Source organism: Monodelphis domestica, chromosome 7, assembly GCF_027887165.1.
Source record: "Monodelphis domestica isolate mMonDom1 chromosome 7, mMonDom1.pri, whole genome shotgun sequence".
NCBI classification, from domain to species: domain Eukaryota; kingdom Metazoa; phylum Chordata; class Mammalia; order Didelphimorphia; family Didelphidae; genus Monodelphis; species Monodelphis domestica.
The window spans coordinates 211,909,121-211,927,223 of NC_077233.1; the positions used below are offsets into that span (position 1 = coordinate 211,909,121).

Consider the following 18,103-nt stretch of genomic DNA (forward strand, 5'->3'; position numbering starts at 1 on the left):
AGGGTTATTTCTGTGGAAAAGAACTTTGCCAGTCGTGGCTGGAGAGACCTCTTTAGAGCGCCCCAAATGAGCCACTTTGCCAGGTGGCTGGGGGCCCCTCGTGGTCTTGGGGATCCCAGGCGTGGCACAGGGCCCCGGGGTGGCAGCTGGGGCTAGGCTCGAGGGCACTGGGCTGTGTCCCGGGGGCCAGGGAAGCCCCGCTGCTTGCTCTTCTCCCGCGGGGGCTTGAGCGTGTCTCTTTTCTGCCCCTTTCTTTCTAGAAGAGGCCAGTCTCCCAGAAGAGGCGGCCCAGACGGAGCCTCCTGCGGGGGCCTCTTTGACGCAGGACAAGCTGGGCCCCAAGAACGCCAAGAAGAGCGCCCTGGGGCTGCCCGAGGAGAAGCGGAGCAAAGCCGCTAAAATGAGAATGCCCCCCAAGTTGCACAGCCCGGCGCCGCCCCCTTTCCAGACGGCCACGTTCGGGAACCCGTTGGCCCCAGAGGCGTACGGGGAGCTGGCGGCTTTCGGTGCCGCTGACAGCCCCTCCGGGAGATCGAAAGCCAAGAAGGGCAGGGGGGCCGAGGAGGCGGCCGACTTTGGCCCGGCCTCCAAGGGCTCCAGGAGGCCCGCAGAGAGCGAGCTCCTCATCAAACTGGACCACGAAGGGGTGACGTCCCCCAAGAGCAAGAAGACCAAGGAGGCCATGATGTTGCTGGAGGACGCAGGCCTGAGCGGCCGGAGGGAGAGCAAGAGCCTCGTGGCCTTGAGCAGCTACTCTTCCCTGGGCGGCGGCGAGGCCAAGGCCAAGGCCAAGGCCGCCCGAGGGAAGGCCCCTGAAGAGGATGCCTTGGCGCCCCCCTTCGCGGGCAAGTTTGAGGGCTCTGGGGACCCGCTGGCCCCTGAGAAGGACAAGGGAGACCCGGGAGTGGCAGAAGCGGCTGAGGAGTCGGAGAGCAGCAGCAGCTCCAGCTCCAGCAGCAGCAGCTCCAGCAGCTCCAGCAGCTCTGAGACCGAAGGGGAAGAGGAGGGAGACAAGAACAGAGGGGATACCCGCGGGGAAGACAGCAGCTCCTCCAGTTCCCGGGCCTCCAGCCCCATGTCTTCTTCCAATTCCTCCACCTCCTCCTCTTCCAGCAGCAGCAGCTCTTCCTCCTCCTCCTCCTCTTCCTCTTCCTCCTCCTCTTCCTCTTCTTCCTCCACCTCCTCCAGTTCCAGCTCATCATCGTCCTCTTCTTCCTCCTCCACGACGGATGAAGATTCCTCCTGCAGCTCAGACGACGAGGCGGCCGAGGAGGCCCAGGCAGGCCCCTCCTCGGTGCAGCCAGACCTGCCTCCCAAGTCGGCCAAGCAGGCAGGGAAATCTCGGACCTCCTCCCACCCACCCGGCAAGAAGCAGCCACAGCAGCCGCCAACCCCTCAGGCACAGAAGGTCCAGGCTGGGGGCAGCAAGAGCCGCCCCAAAAAGCGCGAGGGGATCCACCTGCCCACCACCAAGGAGCTGGCCAAGCGGCAGAGGCTGCCCTCTGTGGAGAACAGGCCCAAAATCGCTGCCTTTCTCCCAGCCAGGCAGCTGTGGAAGTGGTTCGGCAAACCCACTCAGGTAATGAGCCTCCGCTCTGGCCCCCATCTCTGTCCCCAGACCTCAGCGGCCATTGCAAAGGGAGGGCAGCTTCATCAGCGCCAGTGACAAGGATACCCAGGCTGGGAGGCACATGCAGGGTTGGAGGGTCACTTCCCCATCACACAGAGCTAGTAAGTGGGGCAGGATTTGACTTGGGGTCTCCTCCTCCTCAACCTCCTTTTTATCCTCCTCTTCTTCCTCTGTTGCCTCCTCCTTTTCTTCTTTCTTCACCGTCTTCTCTTTTTCTTCCTCCTCCTTTTCCTCCTCTTTTCTTCCTTCTCCTCCATTTCTTCCTCATCCTCCTTTTCTTTCTCCTCCTCCTCCTCTTCCTCCTCCCTTACCTTCTGTCCTAGAATCAATACTGTGCATTGGTTTCAAAGCAGAAGAGCAGTAAGGGCTGGGCAAAGGGGGTCAAATGACTTGCCCAGGGTCACCTAGCTGGGAAGTGTCTGAAAGTCAAATTTTAACCCAGGACCTCCCATCTCCAGGCCACAGAGCCACCTAGCTTTGCCCCTTTGGTCTTTTTTTTTTTTAATGCTTACCTTGTCTTAGTGCCAATTCTAAAACAGAAGAGCAACAAGGGCTAGGCAGTGGGGGATGGGGGTGGGAAGGGGGTAAGTGACTTGCCCAGGATCACCCAGCAAGGAAGTGTCTGAGGCCACATTGGAACCCAGGCCCTCTTGACTCCAGACCGATGCTCTATCCGCTGTGCTACCTAGCTGCCCCACACATGCATTCTTATGAAAGGCAGAGTTTGGTGTCCCTACAAGAATGCATCTTCCTTTGTTCTCCTCCTGTGGAAGGCCCGTAGGCCTCCGTTGAACATCATCCCTGACCCATTCCGGCTGATGAACAAGAAGCAAGGTGCAGCGGCCATCCCCGAGCTCCTTTGCCTCTCCAAATACCCACAGTACGGATGTACCTTTGTGTCCACCTTCCTAACTTGGCTGTTGTTGTTTTTTGTTTTGTTTTGCTAAGAGAAGCTAACAGTGCCAGGGGAATTTGGCTCTGGCCTGTTGAAACAAGACGCTTATCGCCCTCTGGGAGTTGACCCAACCACAAGCCTTGGCCTGAGCTCCCTTTGCTAAGCCTAATCCTGCAGATAAGAAGTAACCATAACAGTGTTTTAGAATCAGGTTTTGCTTTTCTTTCAGCCACAGAACCCAGGGGAATTTCTCATTTCTCCTGGCAACCCAAGTATGTCTGGGAGTGTAGAATGTGAATCCCATCCCATTGATGGGGGTAACTGAGGCATAAAGAGGCCTTGTCCCTGAAACTTAAGGCTTTTGGCCCCGGCTTTCCCCCAAACCAGGGACTCTTTTTGGGGTACATGATGGACACTTTTTTTTTAGCTTTTTATGTGTAGTGAACCCAATTGGCAGTTTCATGAAGCGGTATGGGCCCCATCTCAGATTAATGTTAGGATAACAAAGGAAATATTTTTAAAAGCCTGTCATATATTTTATAAAAAGTTAAAGGGTGTATAACCCAGTGGAATTGCTTGTCAACTCTGGGAGGAGAGAGGGAAGAGGCAGAGGAGACAACAAGAATCATGTAACCATGGGAAAAAGTTTTAAAAAAATATATAAATATATATATATACATATATATATATGTGTGTGTGTATATATATATAAGTTTACAGGGGCAGTTAGGTGGCTCATGGGTTGAAATCTGGCCTTGGATACTTCCTAGCTCTGTGATCTCTGGGCAAGTCACTTAACCCCCATTGCCTAGTCCAGTGATGGCAAACCTATAGCACGGGTGGTAAAGATGGCACACAGAGCACACTCTTTGGGCACACAGCCACCCCCTCCCCTGGAGTTCATTAGTAGAGAGGCAGAGAGACTGAGGTGGAGCTGCTCCCCTTTCCCTCTCCACATCCCCTGCCCCTCTACCCAGAAGCTTATGGGAGTACATGGGGGGGGGGGGGAGGGGGCAGCTCACAAGTGACAGAGCTGGAGGGGAACAGAGCTCTCAGGTCTCTCCCCTCCCCCTCTCTACACTTACTAAGGACATTCCTCACTTCACCCACTCTGCCCAGTAACCCAATGGGAACTCTTCCTCCCTTCCCTGTGTGGGGTAAAGGGGGATGTTGTGGGGGAGGGGCACAGCACTTAGTCTGGATGGGGCTGGGCACTCTGTCTCCAAAAGGTTCACCATCACAGGCCTAGTCCTTACTACTCTTCGGCCATGGAATTGATACTTAGTATTCATTCTAAGAGAGAAGGTAAGGGTTTGTTTTAAAAAAAATGTTTTTTTAATTTAAAAAATGTTTACAAAACGTAGGTTGAGAACCCCTACTGTAGACCAAGAGGTAAGGCAGCCCTGAAACCCCTGAACAGTCTATCCCTGCCCATAAATTCTTCAAGGATGAGGCTTGGGGTTTTCGTCTTTGGACAGGAAATGCTTAATACATGCTTTTCAAGGGATTGGCGCTGTCCTCCATGTACCTGTATCCACGTGACCGGGTATTTGGGGCTCTCCACAGAGACGGGGCATGAAAGGCAAGGCCAGGAAGCTCTTCTACAAGGCCATCGTCCGGGGCAAGGAGATCATCCGAATCGGCGACTGCGCCGTCTTCCTGTCGGCCGGCCGGCCCAACCTGCCCTACATTGGCCGCATCCAGAGCATGTGGGAGTCCTGGGGGAACAACATGGTGGTGAGAGTCAAGTGGTTCTACCATCCCGAGGAGACCAACCCCGGCAAGAAGCTCAACGAAGGCAAGGTGGGTGCCGCGGAGCTGTGGATGGGGAGCCGGGAGGGTCGCTCGGCCCCACGGCTTCTGTCCGGTCAGAGCGCGCTAGGCCTTAGGAGAAGCTGCCGCTCCCGGCTGTCTTTGTCCCTGGAGCGGTTCAGGAAGTGTCCCCAAGGGAGCGACAGCCCCGTCCCAGCACGAGCTTCCACACGAGTCCAGGGAGCAGGGCCCACATCCTCCTCAATGGGCCCAGGGCCAGGGAGTTCAGGATGGCCGCACGACCTGTGCCTCCCCGGTTATCTCTGTGCCTGGGGTCCTACCCTGTTTTGAGTGTCGTGAGCCCCTGTGACAATTAGTCATCTGGGGACCCCTTCTCGGAATCCTGTGTTGTAAGGATGAAATGAGTTTCTCAAACCTGTTATCACAACATTTTTAAAATCCTGCCCATTCCATCTGAGAATTAATCCTGAGTAGGGCAGATGGGAGCCAGGCTTAGAGATGGGAGGTCCTGGGTTCAAGTGTGACCTCAGACACTTCCCTAGCTGTGTGTTCCCGGGCAAGTCACTTCACCCCCATTCCCCAGACCTTACCGCTCTTCTGCCTTGGAACAGATACTTAGAATCAGTTCCAAGATAGAAGGAAAGGATTTTTTTTTTTTAAAGAAAGAAGTGAAATTCACATTAAAAAAGATGGATAAAACTTTTTTTTAACCCTTACCTTCCGTCTTAGAGTCAATACTGTGTATTGGCTCCAAGGCAGAAGAGTGGTAAGGGCTAGGCAATGGGCGTCAAGTGACTTGCCCAGGGTCACACAGCTGGGAAGCGGCTGGGATAAAACATTTAAAAAGGGTAAAGCACAAGGATTGGCTCCGTGTTGCCAAAATCTGTGTGTGGCCCCGCAGAGGGGTTAACTTTTTTCCCCATTCAAGAAAGACTCCGAGAGTACTGATTCTGAGACCGAAGGTCAGAGTTGTTTCTCCCTCCCAGAAAGCCTTCCGAGAAGGGATCCGGAGGCCTCCCCAGATGGCCAGAGGGTCCGTGACCCGGAGACGGGGTTAAGAACAGCTAGTGTGCATGGACCCCATTTTCCTTCCTTTGTGCCCCCCACCTATCTCTGGGTGATCATGATTGGGGCGCCGCTGTTTTAGCCGGGGCATCTTCGAGAAAGGATACTGTCCTCTTGGGGACCTTCCCGAGACTCCTGGAGATGCCCCAAAGAGCCTGGGAGGAGGCCGGGAAAGATTCGGCAATAGGGAATCCGTTCTGGCCATTGAGGCAGATTCTGTTCCTGGCCTCGGGCGTCCCTGGGGCTGGGCCGGGGCGGCTCTCCGGGGTCACTCACCGATTGTCTCCTTCCCTCTCTGGGAAGCAGCGCTGGGATCAGAAGTCGGGAAGGAGCGTCCCCACAGCCCTGCAGACCTCCAGCCAGAGGAAAGACTTCATGGAGGTGGGTCCTCTCCTCTGCCAGACGCGGCTCGGGCGGGAGGGACGGGGAGCGGCAACCCCCTCCTGCCTCTCCAGACCCAGAATAGAATTTGTCTTCTAAGCCCGTACCTGCCCCCCCGGCGATTACTCTAGGACAGAAGGGCAAGGGCTCGGCCACAGCAGAGGACGCGTCTTGCCCAGGGTCCGCTGCCAGGACGTCTCCGAGGCCACATTTGAACCTTCGGTCCCCCTGACTCTAGGCCTGCTGTTCTACCCCCTGTGCCACCTTGGCTGCCCCCGTAAGAGAACTGGGAGCTGGAGGAGTGTTTGAGGGGGAATTCAAACCTAGGTGCTCTGACTCACGAGACTGAGAAATAAAAAGAAACTTAGAGCTCTCTTAGTCGAGCATCTTCATCTTACCGAAAAGGAACCTGGGTCCCCAGGGTCAGGGCCCCCCTGAAAACCAGAGGGTAAAGGATTCACCCAGATTCCCATGGGCAGAGGCCAGGTGCAGAAGCTGGGGGTGTAGGAGGCCCGCTCAGACCGGCCTAAAGAATCCAGTGGGAAGTTCTCTCTAGGAGTATTTGTGCCTTGGAAATCCGCAGATGCTCCACATCAGGGCTTGAGGGGTGGTTGATATTTTAGACGCAAGAAAGTGATGGAGAGGCAGCCAGCTGGGTGACTCAGTGGCTAGAGAGCCAGGCCTAGAGACAGGAGGTCCAGGGTTCAAATCTGGCTTCAGACACTTCCTCGCTGTGTGACCCTGGGCAAGTCACTTAACCCACATCACTTCACCCTTATGGATCTTCTGCCTTGGAACCAATACACAGTATTGATTCTAATACGGAAGATAAGGGTTAAAAAAAAAGAAAATGATGGAAAAGATATTAATATAGTTTAAACTTAAAAGGGCATCCTGCAAACAGTTTTCTGTTTTCCTCCCTGGAGAGAGGATTTTTCAACATTTGCTTTCCCACCACTTCCTCAAAGTCTACTCTTCTGACAGTCAGAGAGGGAGACCCAGGCTTTTCTGACAGCATCCATTGGCTTCTCCTGAGCCAGATGTCTTGTTAAGGACACCTCGTGTCTTTCCTGGCTTCCTTCTTAAGAAAACCTGAATTTCAAATCTGATCTCAAACACTTGTTAGCTGTACAACTTTGGGCAAGTCACTTAACCTTTTGCCTCAGTTTCCTCATTTGTAAAATGGGGATAGCAGCAATACCTGCCTCCGAGGGTTGTTATGAGAATAAGTTGAGATAGTTATAAAGTGTTCTGCAAACTTTAAAAGTGTTTCATCAATACAAAAATGAATTCTATGAAAATATGCTTTGAGTTATAATACATATATAACCTGGTATTGCTTGTCAACTCCAGGAGGAGGGAGGGAGACAACATGAAGCATGTAACCATGGGGAAATGAATAAAAATCTAATTTTTTCAAAAGTGCTTAATAAATATTATTACAGACTTCACAGGCAGCTAGATGGTGCAGTGGATAGAGTGCTGGGCTTGGAGTTAGAAAAATCTGAGTTCAAATCTAGCCTCAGACATTTACTAGCTGTGTGACCCTGAGCAAGTCACTTAACCTTGTTTGCCTCAGTTTCCTCATCTGGCAAATGTGCTAAAGAAGGAAATTTCAAACCACTCCAGTATTTTTGTCAAGAAAACTCCAAATTGGGGGCCGCTGAGTGGCTTAGTGGATGGAGAGCCAGACCTAGAGCTGGGAAGCCCTGGGTTAAAATCTGGTCTCAGACACTTCCTAGCTATATGATCCTGGGCAAGTCACTTAACCCAAATGCCCAGCCCTGACTGCTCTTCTGCCTTGGAACACAGTATTGATTCTAAGATGGAAGGTAAGGGTAAAAAAAAATACTATGTACTGGTCCAAAGCAGAAGAGCAATAAGGGCTAGTAAATGGGGACTAAATAATTTGATTCCAAGACAAGGTAAGGGTTTAAAAAAAACAAAACCCAAATGAGGTCATGAAGATTTGGACATGACTAGAAAATGACACACAAATTACCATCCTTCCAAATGGTCCTTCCATTCAGAAACGGGGCATTGGTTGATTCCTCCGGTAAGCCATCACTATTTGAATTTAAACCAGAAGTAAATTAGGTGATTTCTTTACTTAACAGAAAGATTCACTAGAAAGCTTCTTCCAAATGGCCAGCCGAATCCCAGTAGGTTTGAAATAGGATTGACTTAAAGTATTCCGTTTATGGAGCTACTACTGGGGCATGTGCTTAGTGTGTAAAAGGAGGCGCACAAAAGGGCTGGCTTTTGCGGAGGTACATGTCTAGGGGCTTTGTCCCATGGGGAGGCAGATACCTGGGTAGAATGCTCAACGTGGGACACCTGAGCTCCAGCCCCCCTCAGACACGCACTGCCACCCCTGGCCAGACTCTTCCCAGGCTGTTTCTTCATCTGTAAAATGAGGATAAGAATAACCCCCACTTACGGGGGTTGTCATGAGGATACTATGAGTCAACACCACTTCTCAGACCTTAAAGCCCCTCTAAATGCCCCCTCGGTTCCTCCTCATTACGATGCCGCTGGGCGTGGGGGTATTCTTCCGAAACTAATCCTCCTTCCCTCGTTCCCCATCAGCGTGCCCTGTACCAGTCATCCCACGTCGATGAGAATGATGTTCAGACGGTCTCCCATAAGTGTCTCGTCGTTGGCCTGGACCAGTACGAGCAGATGCTGAAGACCAAGAAATACCAGGACAGCGAGGACCTGTACTACCTGGCGGGGACCTACGAGCCCACCACCGGCATGATTTTTAATACAGATGGAGTCCCTGTCATCTGCTGAGTGGCTGAGCCCTGGACAGAGGCATCAGAAGAGGAGAGTGAGAGTGAGAGACTGAGAGAGAGACTGAGAGCGAGAGAGGGAGAAAGATGGAGAGACAAGAGAGAGAGCAAGAGAGACTGAAAGAGGAGAGAGAGAGAGAGAGAGAGAGCGAGAGAGAGAGAGAGAGCCAGAGCGAGAGAGAGCCAGAGCGCAAAAGAGAGAGAGAGAGAGAGAGAGAGAGAGAGAGAGAGAGAGAGAGAGAGAGAGAGAGAGAGCCAGCGAGCGCTACATAGACGACATGATTGTTCTTTCACTTGCCTAACCTCTGAGTCGTGGGGGTGGGGGGTATCCCATCGGGACAGCGAATGCTCAGAGAAAGAGACTGCAGATGCCTTCGAGACAGCGCCAAGGACAGACTCTCCCCACGAGCCCCCTCCCCCGGCCGCCCGCATAGAAAGGGCTCCTGACCAGCTGCCTTCACCCCCCCCTGGGAAAAACAAAGGGGGGAGATTCTCATGATCACTGCCATGGCGAGGGAGACTGCGCGTGCGTGCGTGCGTGCCTGTGTGCGTGCCTGTGTGTGTGTGTGTGTCTCCAGCCTCCATTCAGAATCCTGAGGTGCCCTTGGCTGGGGACACGGAAGAACCATCAGGGTATCTCTAGACATAGCGCTATTCTTAGCTGACGCTCCCTGGGCCTCGCGGCGGCCTGCCCCCAGCACCTGGGCCGCGCTTGGCTGTGGAGGCGGACGGTGCATTAGGAGCGAGCGTTGAGCTGTCTCTGGCAGTGGTCTGGGCTTCGGCAGAAGGAATCTGAGGAGACTATCGGGAGGGAGGGGCGGCCCCTGCGAGGCGTGATTGAACACAAATCGGCAAAACACAGGCTCTGCGGGTGGAGGCAGGCCAGGGAGAGGGGAAGGGTTTTAAGGGAATCAAAGTGGCCCCGATTCCGGATGTGAACTGCATGCAAACGCTTTCCAAGCTTTCCGAGGAAGCTCCCGATCCGTTCTCCGGGTGGGTGGAGAGGTCTGTTTCCCCAGCTCGGCGCTGGCCCTGCTCCCAGGCAGAGCCGTCGGGAGGCGTATGGCCAGAAGAAGGAGCCGGAGGGAACCCGGATACCAGCATCCCCCTCCCCAACCTGCTGAGCACCGCCCTGGAGGGCGCCTGCGCCGGCGTGCTCGGTCCCCAGCAGGCTCTCCCCATCCCTGTTTGAAAGCTGCATCTCTGCCTCCTGCCACACAGCTCCCCCACTACAGAGGATGCTTCCACAGCCCGTTGCTGCCGCCCCATCAGCAGACGCAAAGGGATCACCATGACGACAACACAAAAGCCAGAGGGGCTGGGCCGCGCCCTCGCGGATCCCGGCGGGGGCGCCTCCTCCCTTGCGCTCCTGGGGGGGATTTTGGACTCCGTCAATGGTACTTGGGGCAAGTCCTCAGGAAGGGAAGAGATGGGGGCCAGGCCCTCGTGCAGCGCTCACACTACGAAGAACCACAATGGTGCTGAAACTGTCACCCTCACTTGCCCTCGCACCCCCAGGCCCTCTCCCCTCAGGGCTCCCCAGAGCCCTGCGGAGAACGCTGTTTCTTAACCTGTACAGTTTTAATGTACCGCAAAGACTCTCCAGCCCCCCTGTATCATACGTCTTTAAATGGATTCAACTTTTTAATTATATATATAAATATAAATATATATAAATATATATATAAATATAAACTTTTTAAAACTGTGAAAAAAGTTATGAAATTATAAAGTGAACACGGTCTGACGTTTAGAATATTATTTTTTATTTCCTGTTGGATTGTGATTGTAAAGCATTGGGCTCACGCACCACACTTCCACGCACACCCCGCACCCTGCCCTCCCCCACCCCCCAGGCCTAAAGTGTACTGTACTCACCCCAACAGACTGTGTGCGGACATAGGGAGAAGAGAAGACTGAAAGCGAGCGAGAGTGAGCAAGCAAGCAAGCAAGCAACGGATGGAGCACGCGTGCCCGTGCTCAACAGAAAGCACTTATCTGCCCCAGCGCCTTCTAGGAAAACACAAGGGTTTGTCCAGACAATCGCGAGGGAAGGAAAGCCAGACTTTGGTTTTGTTTGGGGGGGATTTTTTTTGTTTTAATTTTTTTTTTTGCAATTTTGTTTGTTGGCGAATTCTGTGTGATCTTTTTTCATAAAAAAAGAAAAAAAAAGATTCAACTTGAGAAAAAAAAAACCCAACCAACTGTTTTCTGGCCTGGTTTTTCCTGGGGAAAAAACGCAATACCGGTTGTGTCGAGGGGGGGAGGGGGGAGGGGGACGGATGCAGTTTGTGGGCAGCACGGAGCCCCTTGATGCCTGGGTAGTGGGGAGACTTTGTCCGAGGCACAGGACTTTCTGGCTTGCCCATTGGTCCCTGAAACCAGGGGCCACCCACTCTCAGCGGAAGGAGGAAATCGAGGACTGCCTTTTGGAGAGGGATGTCAAATGCGTGGGTGAGAGGGGATCCAGTCACGGGTGGGTGGGCTAGCTGCTCCCAAGTCCAGAAACAATGAGAGGGCTCTTGCCTTGGGCACTGCCAATCCAGTGCCCCTCCTCCTCAAGGAAAGAGGATTGTGGGATCCAGTGCTCTCCATAGCGCCTCAGTCCTAGAGTAGATGGAGTTGTTGGGCCTGGGTGGGATGGAGGGAGACGGCTGCTTTATTGAGGAGATGCCTTGGGATGGTTGATCCAGGAAGAAGCTTGTGCCGGGTTTGGGGAGAATGGCAGCCCAAGCCTTCCCTCCACATCCCTGGTTTCCACCTTGCTAGCTCCAGCTTCCCCAGGGCTTGCCTTGGGGACTTGAAGTGTGTCTTGGGAGTGGGTAGGGGCCATGGAACATTTTCAGGAACAGAGAGGTATGACCATAGCATCCTTCTGGAAGGAAGATCTCCCCCGCCCTCCCCCAGATGGCTGTGGGGTGCTCCTGGGCTTCATCTGCACCCAGAGAATGCAAGGGGGACTCCTGGTAGTAGTTTGGGGACAGGCACTGACTTCGGACCTGGGAAAACAGGCCTGATGAGTTGTCACTGATGAGTCATTTCTTAATCAATATGCGTTGATTAGGGGCTCCTTATGTGCCAGGGGCAGCCAAGGCATACAGAGAAGACAAAAAAAGTCAATAGTCCCTGTTCATGTAGGTGGTTATGGGCCAGGGACACCAAGAAGAGAGCCTGGGGGGAGAAGGGCCTCCTGGAGGAGGTGGGATGTTAGCTGAGACTCGGAGGAAGCTGGAGGGGGCACCGAGGAAGGGAAGGACTCCGGGTATGGGACACTGCCCGAGAAAAGGATCAGAGATGAGAGAGGGGGGACGGCTCTATTTGGGGAACAGCGAGGAGATCAGCCGCACTAAAATGGAGAAGAATGGGACCATAGGGGCTGGGTTTTGAAGATCTAAAGATGCCAGCTGGGAGCATCTCACCGAATTGAGAACCAAGTCTAAAGACAAGAGGTCCAGGGTTCAAAGGCAGAAGAAGGGAGATGCAGTGTTGGGTTAGAGAAAAAGTAAGCAAGTCAATATAGCTGGATTTTAGCCAGGGCAGCTATGGGTGGTGCAGTGGATAGAGCACCAACCCTGGAATGAGGAAGATCTGAGTTCAAAATTGCCCTCAGACGCTTAACTAGGTCTATGATCCTGGGTAAGTCACTCAACTGCCTTAGTTTCTTCATCTGGAAAATAAGCTGAAGGAAATAAGAAGGAAACAAGCCACTAGGATCTTCACCAAGAACACTTCAAATGGGGCCAGAATGACTAAAATGACTAAACAATAACTATGTGGAGGAGAATTAAGTGTAAGAAGGATATTAAATGCTAAAAGGGATTTTATAGTTGATCTTGGAAGTTTGCTCTTGCCCTGAAGGCCTATTTGATCTGGGGTAACCTGATCCCATTGCCTTCATCTCCCTTAGCACTGTATGACCATGGGCATGATTTCTTTTCTTTTCTTTTTTTTTTTAACCCTTACCTTCCTTCTTGGAATCAATACTGTGTGTAGGTTCCAAGGCAGAAGAGTGTTAAGGGCTAGGCAATGGAGGTCAAATGACTTGCCCAGGGTCACACAGCTGGAAAGTGTCTAAGACCAGATTTGAACTTAGGACCTCCCATCTCTAGGCCTGGCTCAGTTTATGAGCCACCCAGCTGCCCCCATTATAAGCATGATTTCTCAAAACCCTTTCAGCTCTCAGTCTAGGATCCATAAAACTAGAAGGGACTTTAGGGGTTATTAAGTCCAACTGCTTCATTTTGCTCACAAGGAAACTGAGGCCTAGACAAAGTGACCTGCCCATGTTCACATGCATAGTAGGTAGCAGAGCTGAAATTTGATTAAATTCATGTCCACTGACTGAAATCATATGCCTTTCCAACTTGTGGATGGCTAACTGTATTTGATTCTCACAAGAGACTTACCTGGGAAAATGGAGAGTTGACACTCAAAATAAACAGGAGAAAGCAAGAGAGCACTCAGCTGGCCTTAAAAGATTCAAGTCAGGCCCAGACAAATTGCACCCCAAGAAGCCAAAAAAACAAACTGGCGAACGTTACTTCTGAGCCATTATCTGGGGATCTTTCAGAGATTGGGGACAATAGGAAGACTATCATGGACCCAGAGAAGAACAAATGTCTTGATTTTCAAGGGACTAGAATCACGCTCTTGATTTCTGGGTAAAATCTTGGAGGTGTGTGTGTGTGTGTGTGTGTGTGTGTGTGTGTGTATAACATATAAAACCTTTGCCTCCCACTAAGTATCAATTCTAAGACTGAAGAGTGGCAAGGACTAGGCAATTGAGGTTAATTGATTTGCCCAGCTAGGAAGTGTTTGAGGTCATATTTGAATCCAGGTCCTCCTGATAGAATGCCACCAGAACTGGCATTCTAACCAAATCTTGGGTTTTATTAAAGGGATGATTTGTGATCATTCAAAGGAAGCATCAATCATAGAAGTATCATGGCTTCAATAAGAACAAATCATACTCAAATAACTTCTTCCTTTTTAAAATTTTTGATAGTTACTAGATTTGCCATAAGTACTATTTACTTACATTTTAGCAAAATGTTTAACAGGAGCAAATTGAAGAAATGCAGGCTACCCAATGGTAAGGTTGGATGGATTTAGAATTAGAATAGTCATGAGAGTTGGACGTCAGGTTGGAAGGAGGTCTCTAGAAGAATTTCCCAAGGGAAATGTGGACAGCTTCCTGTACTCCTGTGCTTTTAGCAACAAGGTAGCAACAAGGTAGTCTAGGGGCTATGCTGATTACGTTTTATAGTCCCAAGCGACAAGGGACCACCAATGTATTGGATGACATTCAGGGCCCCCCAAAAAGATCTTGATGGACTAGAATGGATCATTTAATATGATATGGATAATATGAATAATTGTAAGATTATAATTGAGGGGTCTACCTGCCTCGAGTGTCTCCCTATTCTAATCCAAGCTCAAAGCTCACCCCTTACTTGATAAAATCCAGTAATTTCCTTCAGGATCAAATATGAGATCCACTGTTTGACTTTTAGAGTCGATTTCTCTCCTTCCAGTCTTTTTAGACCTAACTTCCTTTTTTTTTTAAAATATATTTTATTTGATCATTTCCAAGCATTATTCGTTAAAGACATAGATCATTTTCTTTTCCTCCCCCCCACCCCCCATAGCCGACGCGTAAGTCCACTGGGCATTAGATGTTTTCTTGATTTGAACCCATTGCTTTGTTGATAGTATTTGCATTAGAGTGTTCATTTAAAGTCTATCCTCTGTCATGTCCCCTCAACCTCTGTATTCAGGCAGTTGCTTTTTCTCGGTGTTTCCACTCCCATAGTTTATCCTTTGCTTATGAATGGTGTTTTTTTTTCTCCTGGATCCCTGAAAGTTGTTCAGGGACATTACACCGCCCCTAATGGAGAAGTCCATTACGTTCGATTATACCACAGTGTATTAGTCTCTGTGTACAATGTTCTCCTGGTTCTGCTCCTCTCGCTCTGCATCACTTCCTGGAGGTTGTTCCAGTCTCCATGGAACTTCTCCACTTTATTATTCCTTTGAGCACAATAGTATTCCATCACCAACATATACCACAGTTTGTTCAGCCATTCCCCAATTGATGGGCATCCCCTCGTTTTCCAGTTTTGGGCCACCATAGACCTAACTTCCTAACAAGAACTTTTTGATCTAGTGATAATGGCCTTCTTGCTATTCTACAAACAAGACAACCCCTCTCTATGCTCTAAATGCTTTCTCTGACTATATTTCCTATGCCTGGAATGCGTTCCCTCCTCAACTTTGCCTACAGACTTCCCTGGCTTCCTTTAAGGCCCAGCTAAAATCCCATCTCTTACAAGAAGCCTTTCCCAACCCTACTTAATTCTAGTGCCATCTCTCTGTTAATTATCTCCTATTTATCCTGTATAGAGCTTGTTTGTGTAGATGTGTTTGCAGGTTGTGTCCCCTGTGAGAATGCAAGCTCTTTGAAGGCAGGGGATGTCTTTATTTATTGGTATCCTAAATACTTAGAACAGTGCCTGGAACATAGGAGGTGTTTAATAAATGCATACTGACTGATCATAAGGTCATAACCTGTATTAAAAAGAAAGTCATCTTGGCAATATGGGGATGTAGAAATAGATAATATTGGCAAGTTTCAGTGTAGTGACAGTACAAATCGGCCACAAAAGCTAATGCAACCTTAGACAACATTAAGAGCAATGAGATGCTGGAAGTGAGAATTCCTTGGTTGGTTCTGCCATTCTGGGTATTGGATTTTAGGTGCTAGAAGATGTCCAGAGGAGAGTGATCCGTATAGGTCAAGAGCCTGGGTGCCATGCCATTTCAGGATCATCTGAAGGAAATGGGAATAGTTAGCCTGGAGGAGCCCTCAAGCAAGTTGGTCTTGGGACCATAATGACTTCCTGCTCTGTCTGTTCTCTTCCTGAGATGGAAAATCCTCTAGAAATCCACTGGCCTTACCTAGCTGGGAATGCAGCAGAAGAGATTTTTACTCAGGTATGGGTTGGACTCCATGACTTGCAAAATTCCTTCCAATTCTGAGACTCAAGCAGGTGTTGGAACCAAGATGGTGGCTTAGTAGGAGCAAAAGCCTAAACCGCGCTGACAGTCCTTCCAAACCAATCTTTAAAAACCACCTCAAAACGGGAGGACTCAAAAACAATCCTGAGACTCTCTGAGAAGGGAAAACTTTGGAGGGTCCTGATAGCCATCTTCAGGTATCTGAGGGGCTGTTACATGGCAGAAGGATCGTGTGGGGTCTCCATCTTGGAGGCTAGAACTACCAGCCATGGGTGGAAGTTACCCAGGCAGACAGATGACTGAGGGAAGGAAAAACTTAAATATTAGTCATTCAAAAGCGGGATGGGCTGTCTCAGGAGGTGATGGGTTCCATCTCACTCAAGCAAAGACTGAATGTTCCTTTATCAGGTATGTCGTAGCTATTGCTTGGGACTTCAGAGAGATCTTTCAGCTCTGAAATTCTAGAGTACAGAGATAAGAATTGATCAGTCATTTTTTTAAAACTCTTGAGTGGTAAGGGCGAGACAACTGAGGTGAAGTAACTCGTCCAGGGTCACAAGGCTAGGAAGTGTCTGAGGCCAGATTTGAACCCAGATTCCATGCCTCGGGCTCTATCCATTGGGTTACCTGGTTGCCCTTGGCCCCGGTCATTCCTCCCCTGGCTCAGAATGTCAGAAGGTGCATGGAGAGAGAGGGCTGTCCTGGTACCACTCTGTGGCTACACAGTTCCCAAGTTCCTTTGACTGTAGAAGTGACCGGTCCCCTGTTCCCCATCACAGTCCCCCTCCTCCCCAGAGCAGTGCACCGTGCTGGCAATTCAAGAGGATTTCCATTGCAGGAAGAGAACAGATAGCAGGAAGTCATTATGGTCCCCAGACCAAGTCTGCCTGAGCAGGAAGGAGCCTGCCCGTCTTTGGCCGCTCCTATTTGCCTGGCATTCTCCAGCCTCTTCATCTGCTTTCTCAGGGAGCTCCACCTGGGAGGAAAGGTCATGTGGGTGCCCATGCTTGCCCTAAGTGGGAGCTGCTGGGTGAGCCAACAGTGCCATCTTGTGGTCAAGGAGGGCATCTCCCTGGGGCCCGGCTGCCCCCAGGAGGCCAAGGGCTTCCCAGTGCCCACTCTAGGAATCACACAGCTCATGGCGGAGGGATGAGGGATGGGCACAGCCTAAAGGGAGAATCAGAAGATGATAAAACCGGATAATTCTAGGCTAGAAATAGTTGAGTTGTTTTTGTTTTAATCCTTACTTTCTGCTTTAGTAACCACTCTAAGAAAGAAAGAAGAGCAAGGGCAAGGGAGGCAATCCAGGTTAAGGGACTTGTCCAGGGTCACCCAGCTAGGAAGTGTCTGAGGCCAAATTGGAACCCACGGAGCATCTTTAATTTTTTTTCAAACCCTCACCTTCCATTGTAGAATCCATCCTGAGTATTGGTTCCAAGGCAGAGGAGGAGTAAGGGCTAGGCAGTGGTGGTTAAGTGACTTGTCCAGGGTCACACAGTTGGGAAGTGTCTGAGGCCACATTTGAACCCAGGACCTCCTGTCTCTGGGCCTGGCTCTCTATCCACTGAGCCACCCAGCTGCCCCCTCCCAGAGCAAGGGTTCTCATTTGTTTTAAAGATTTTTCAATATAATTTCATTTCAATCTAATCAGTTCTAGAATGTCATTGCAGTTCTCAACTTTATCTTACACATTTAACCACATCATTCTTCTCCAAAATGCCAAACAAGTCTACCATATCAAAAAAATGAGAACTCCCTGCTGGAATCCAAGCCTCTCATTTTACAGAGAATGCTATAGGAGAGGAAGATGACTTGCCCAAAGTCATTTGCCTTTGCTAATCATCATAGTCTGATTTTACGGGGAAAAGATAGCGGGTTTGCAGTGAAAGGGCTTGTGGTTGGAATTCTGCTATGTATACGGCGGTGTGATCTTGGACAAGCCATGTAACATCTCCAGTGCCATTTCTTAGTCTGTAAAATAAGGGATTTCCAGTGGGTCTCTTCTAGATCTAGATGAGAACCCCAGAACCTGACAGGTTGCCATCTCTTCTTTTTTCAAACACAGCCCCAAGAGGAGGGGAAGGAAAGTCTATTGTTTAGTAGAAGAGACAGGACTGGAGAGATGAAATTCTTCATCCCATCCCTTCCTTTTTGCAGAGGAGGAAGTTGAGTTTTTGAGAGAGAAGTTACTTACCCAAGGTCATACATTCAGTGAGTGGCAGTGACCATTAGAATTTAGGTCTGATGTGAAGAGAATTTGACCCTCCCAGTCCAGAGTTGCCCAAGATTCTATAAAAATAGAGCTGGCCCATCTCCTGTCACTAAACCTACTGTCCAGATACAGGGTGGCCTAATAGAAAGAACAGTGATGAGTGGATTCAGGAGAGCTGGATTCAAACTCAAGCTCTGACACTGACTAGTTTATGGGATCTTGGGCAATTTATATTTTATTTTTAAAAACCCTTACCTTCAGTCTTAGAATCTATACTAAGTATTGGTTCCAAAGCAGTAAGGGGTAGGGATTAAGTGACTTGCCCAGCGTCACAC

The 18,103-nt window shown here is 50.2% G+C and overlaps 1 protein-coding gene across 7 annotated transcripts in view; it reads left to right on the forward strand.

The window, feature by feature from the left end:
* Positions 1 to 10,739, forward strand: part of TNRC18 (trinucleotide repeat containing 18) — a 160,779-nt gene extending 150,040 nt beyond the window's left edge. For all 7 annotated transcript variants that reach the window (XM_056806452.1, XM_056806453.1, XM_056806456.1 and 4 more), the window contains 4 exons: positions 261 to 1,579; positions 4,092 to 4,328; positions 5,670 to 5,744; positions 8,334 to 10,739. In XM_056806452.1, the coding sequence (XP_056662430.1) occupies positions 261 to 1,579; positions 4,092 to 4,328; positions 5,670 to 5,744; positions 8,334 to 8,540 (1,838 nt within the window). In that variant the 3' untranslated portion in view covers positions 8,541 to 10,739. The remainder of the gene's footprint in view (positions 1 to 260; positions 1,580 to 4,091; positions 4,329 to 5,669; positions 5,745 to 8,333) is intronic.
* The last annotated feature ends 7,364 nt before the right edge of the window (positions 10,740 to 18,103 follow it).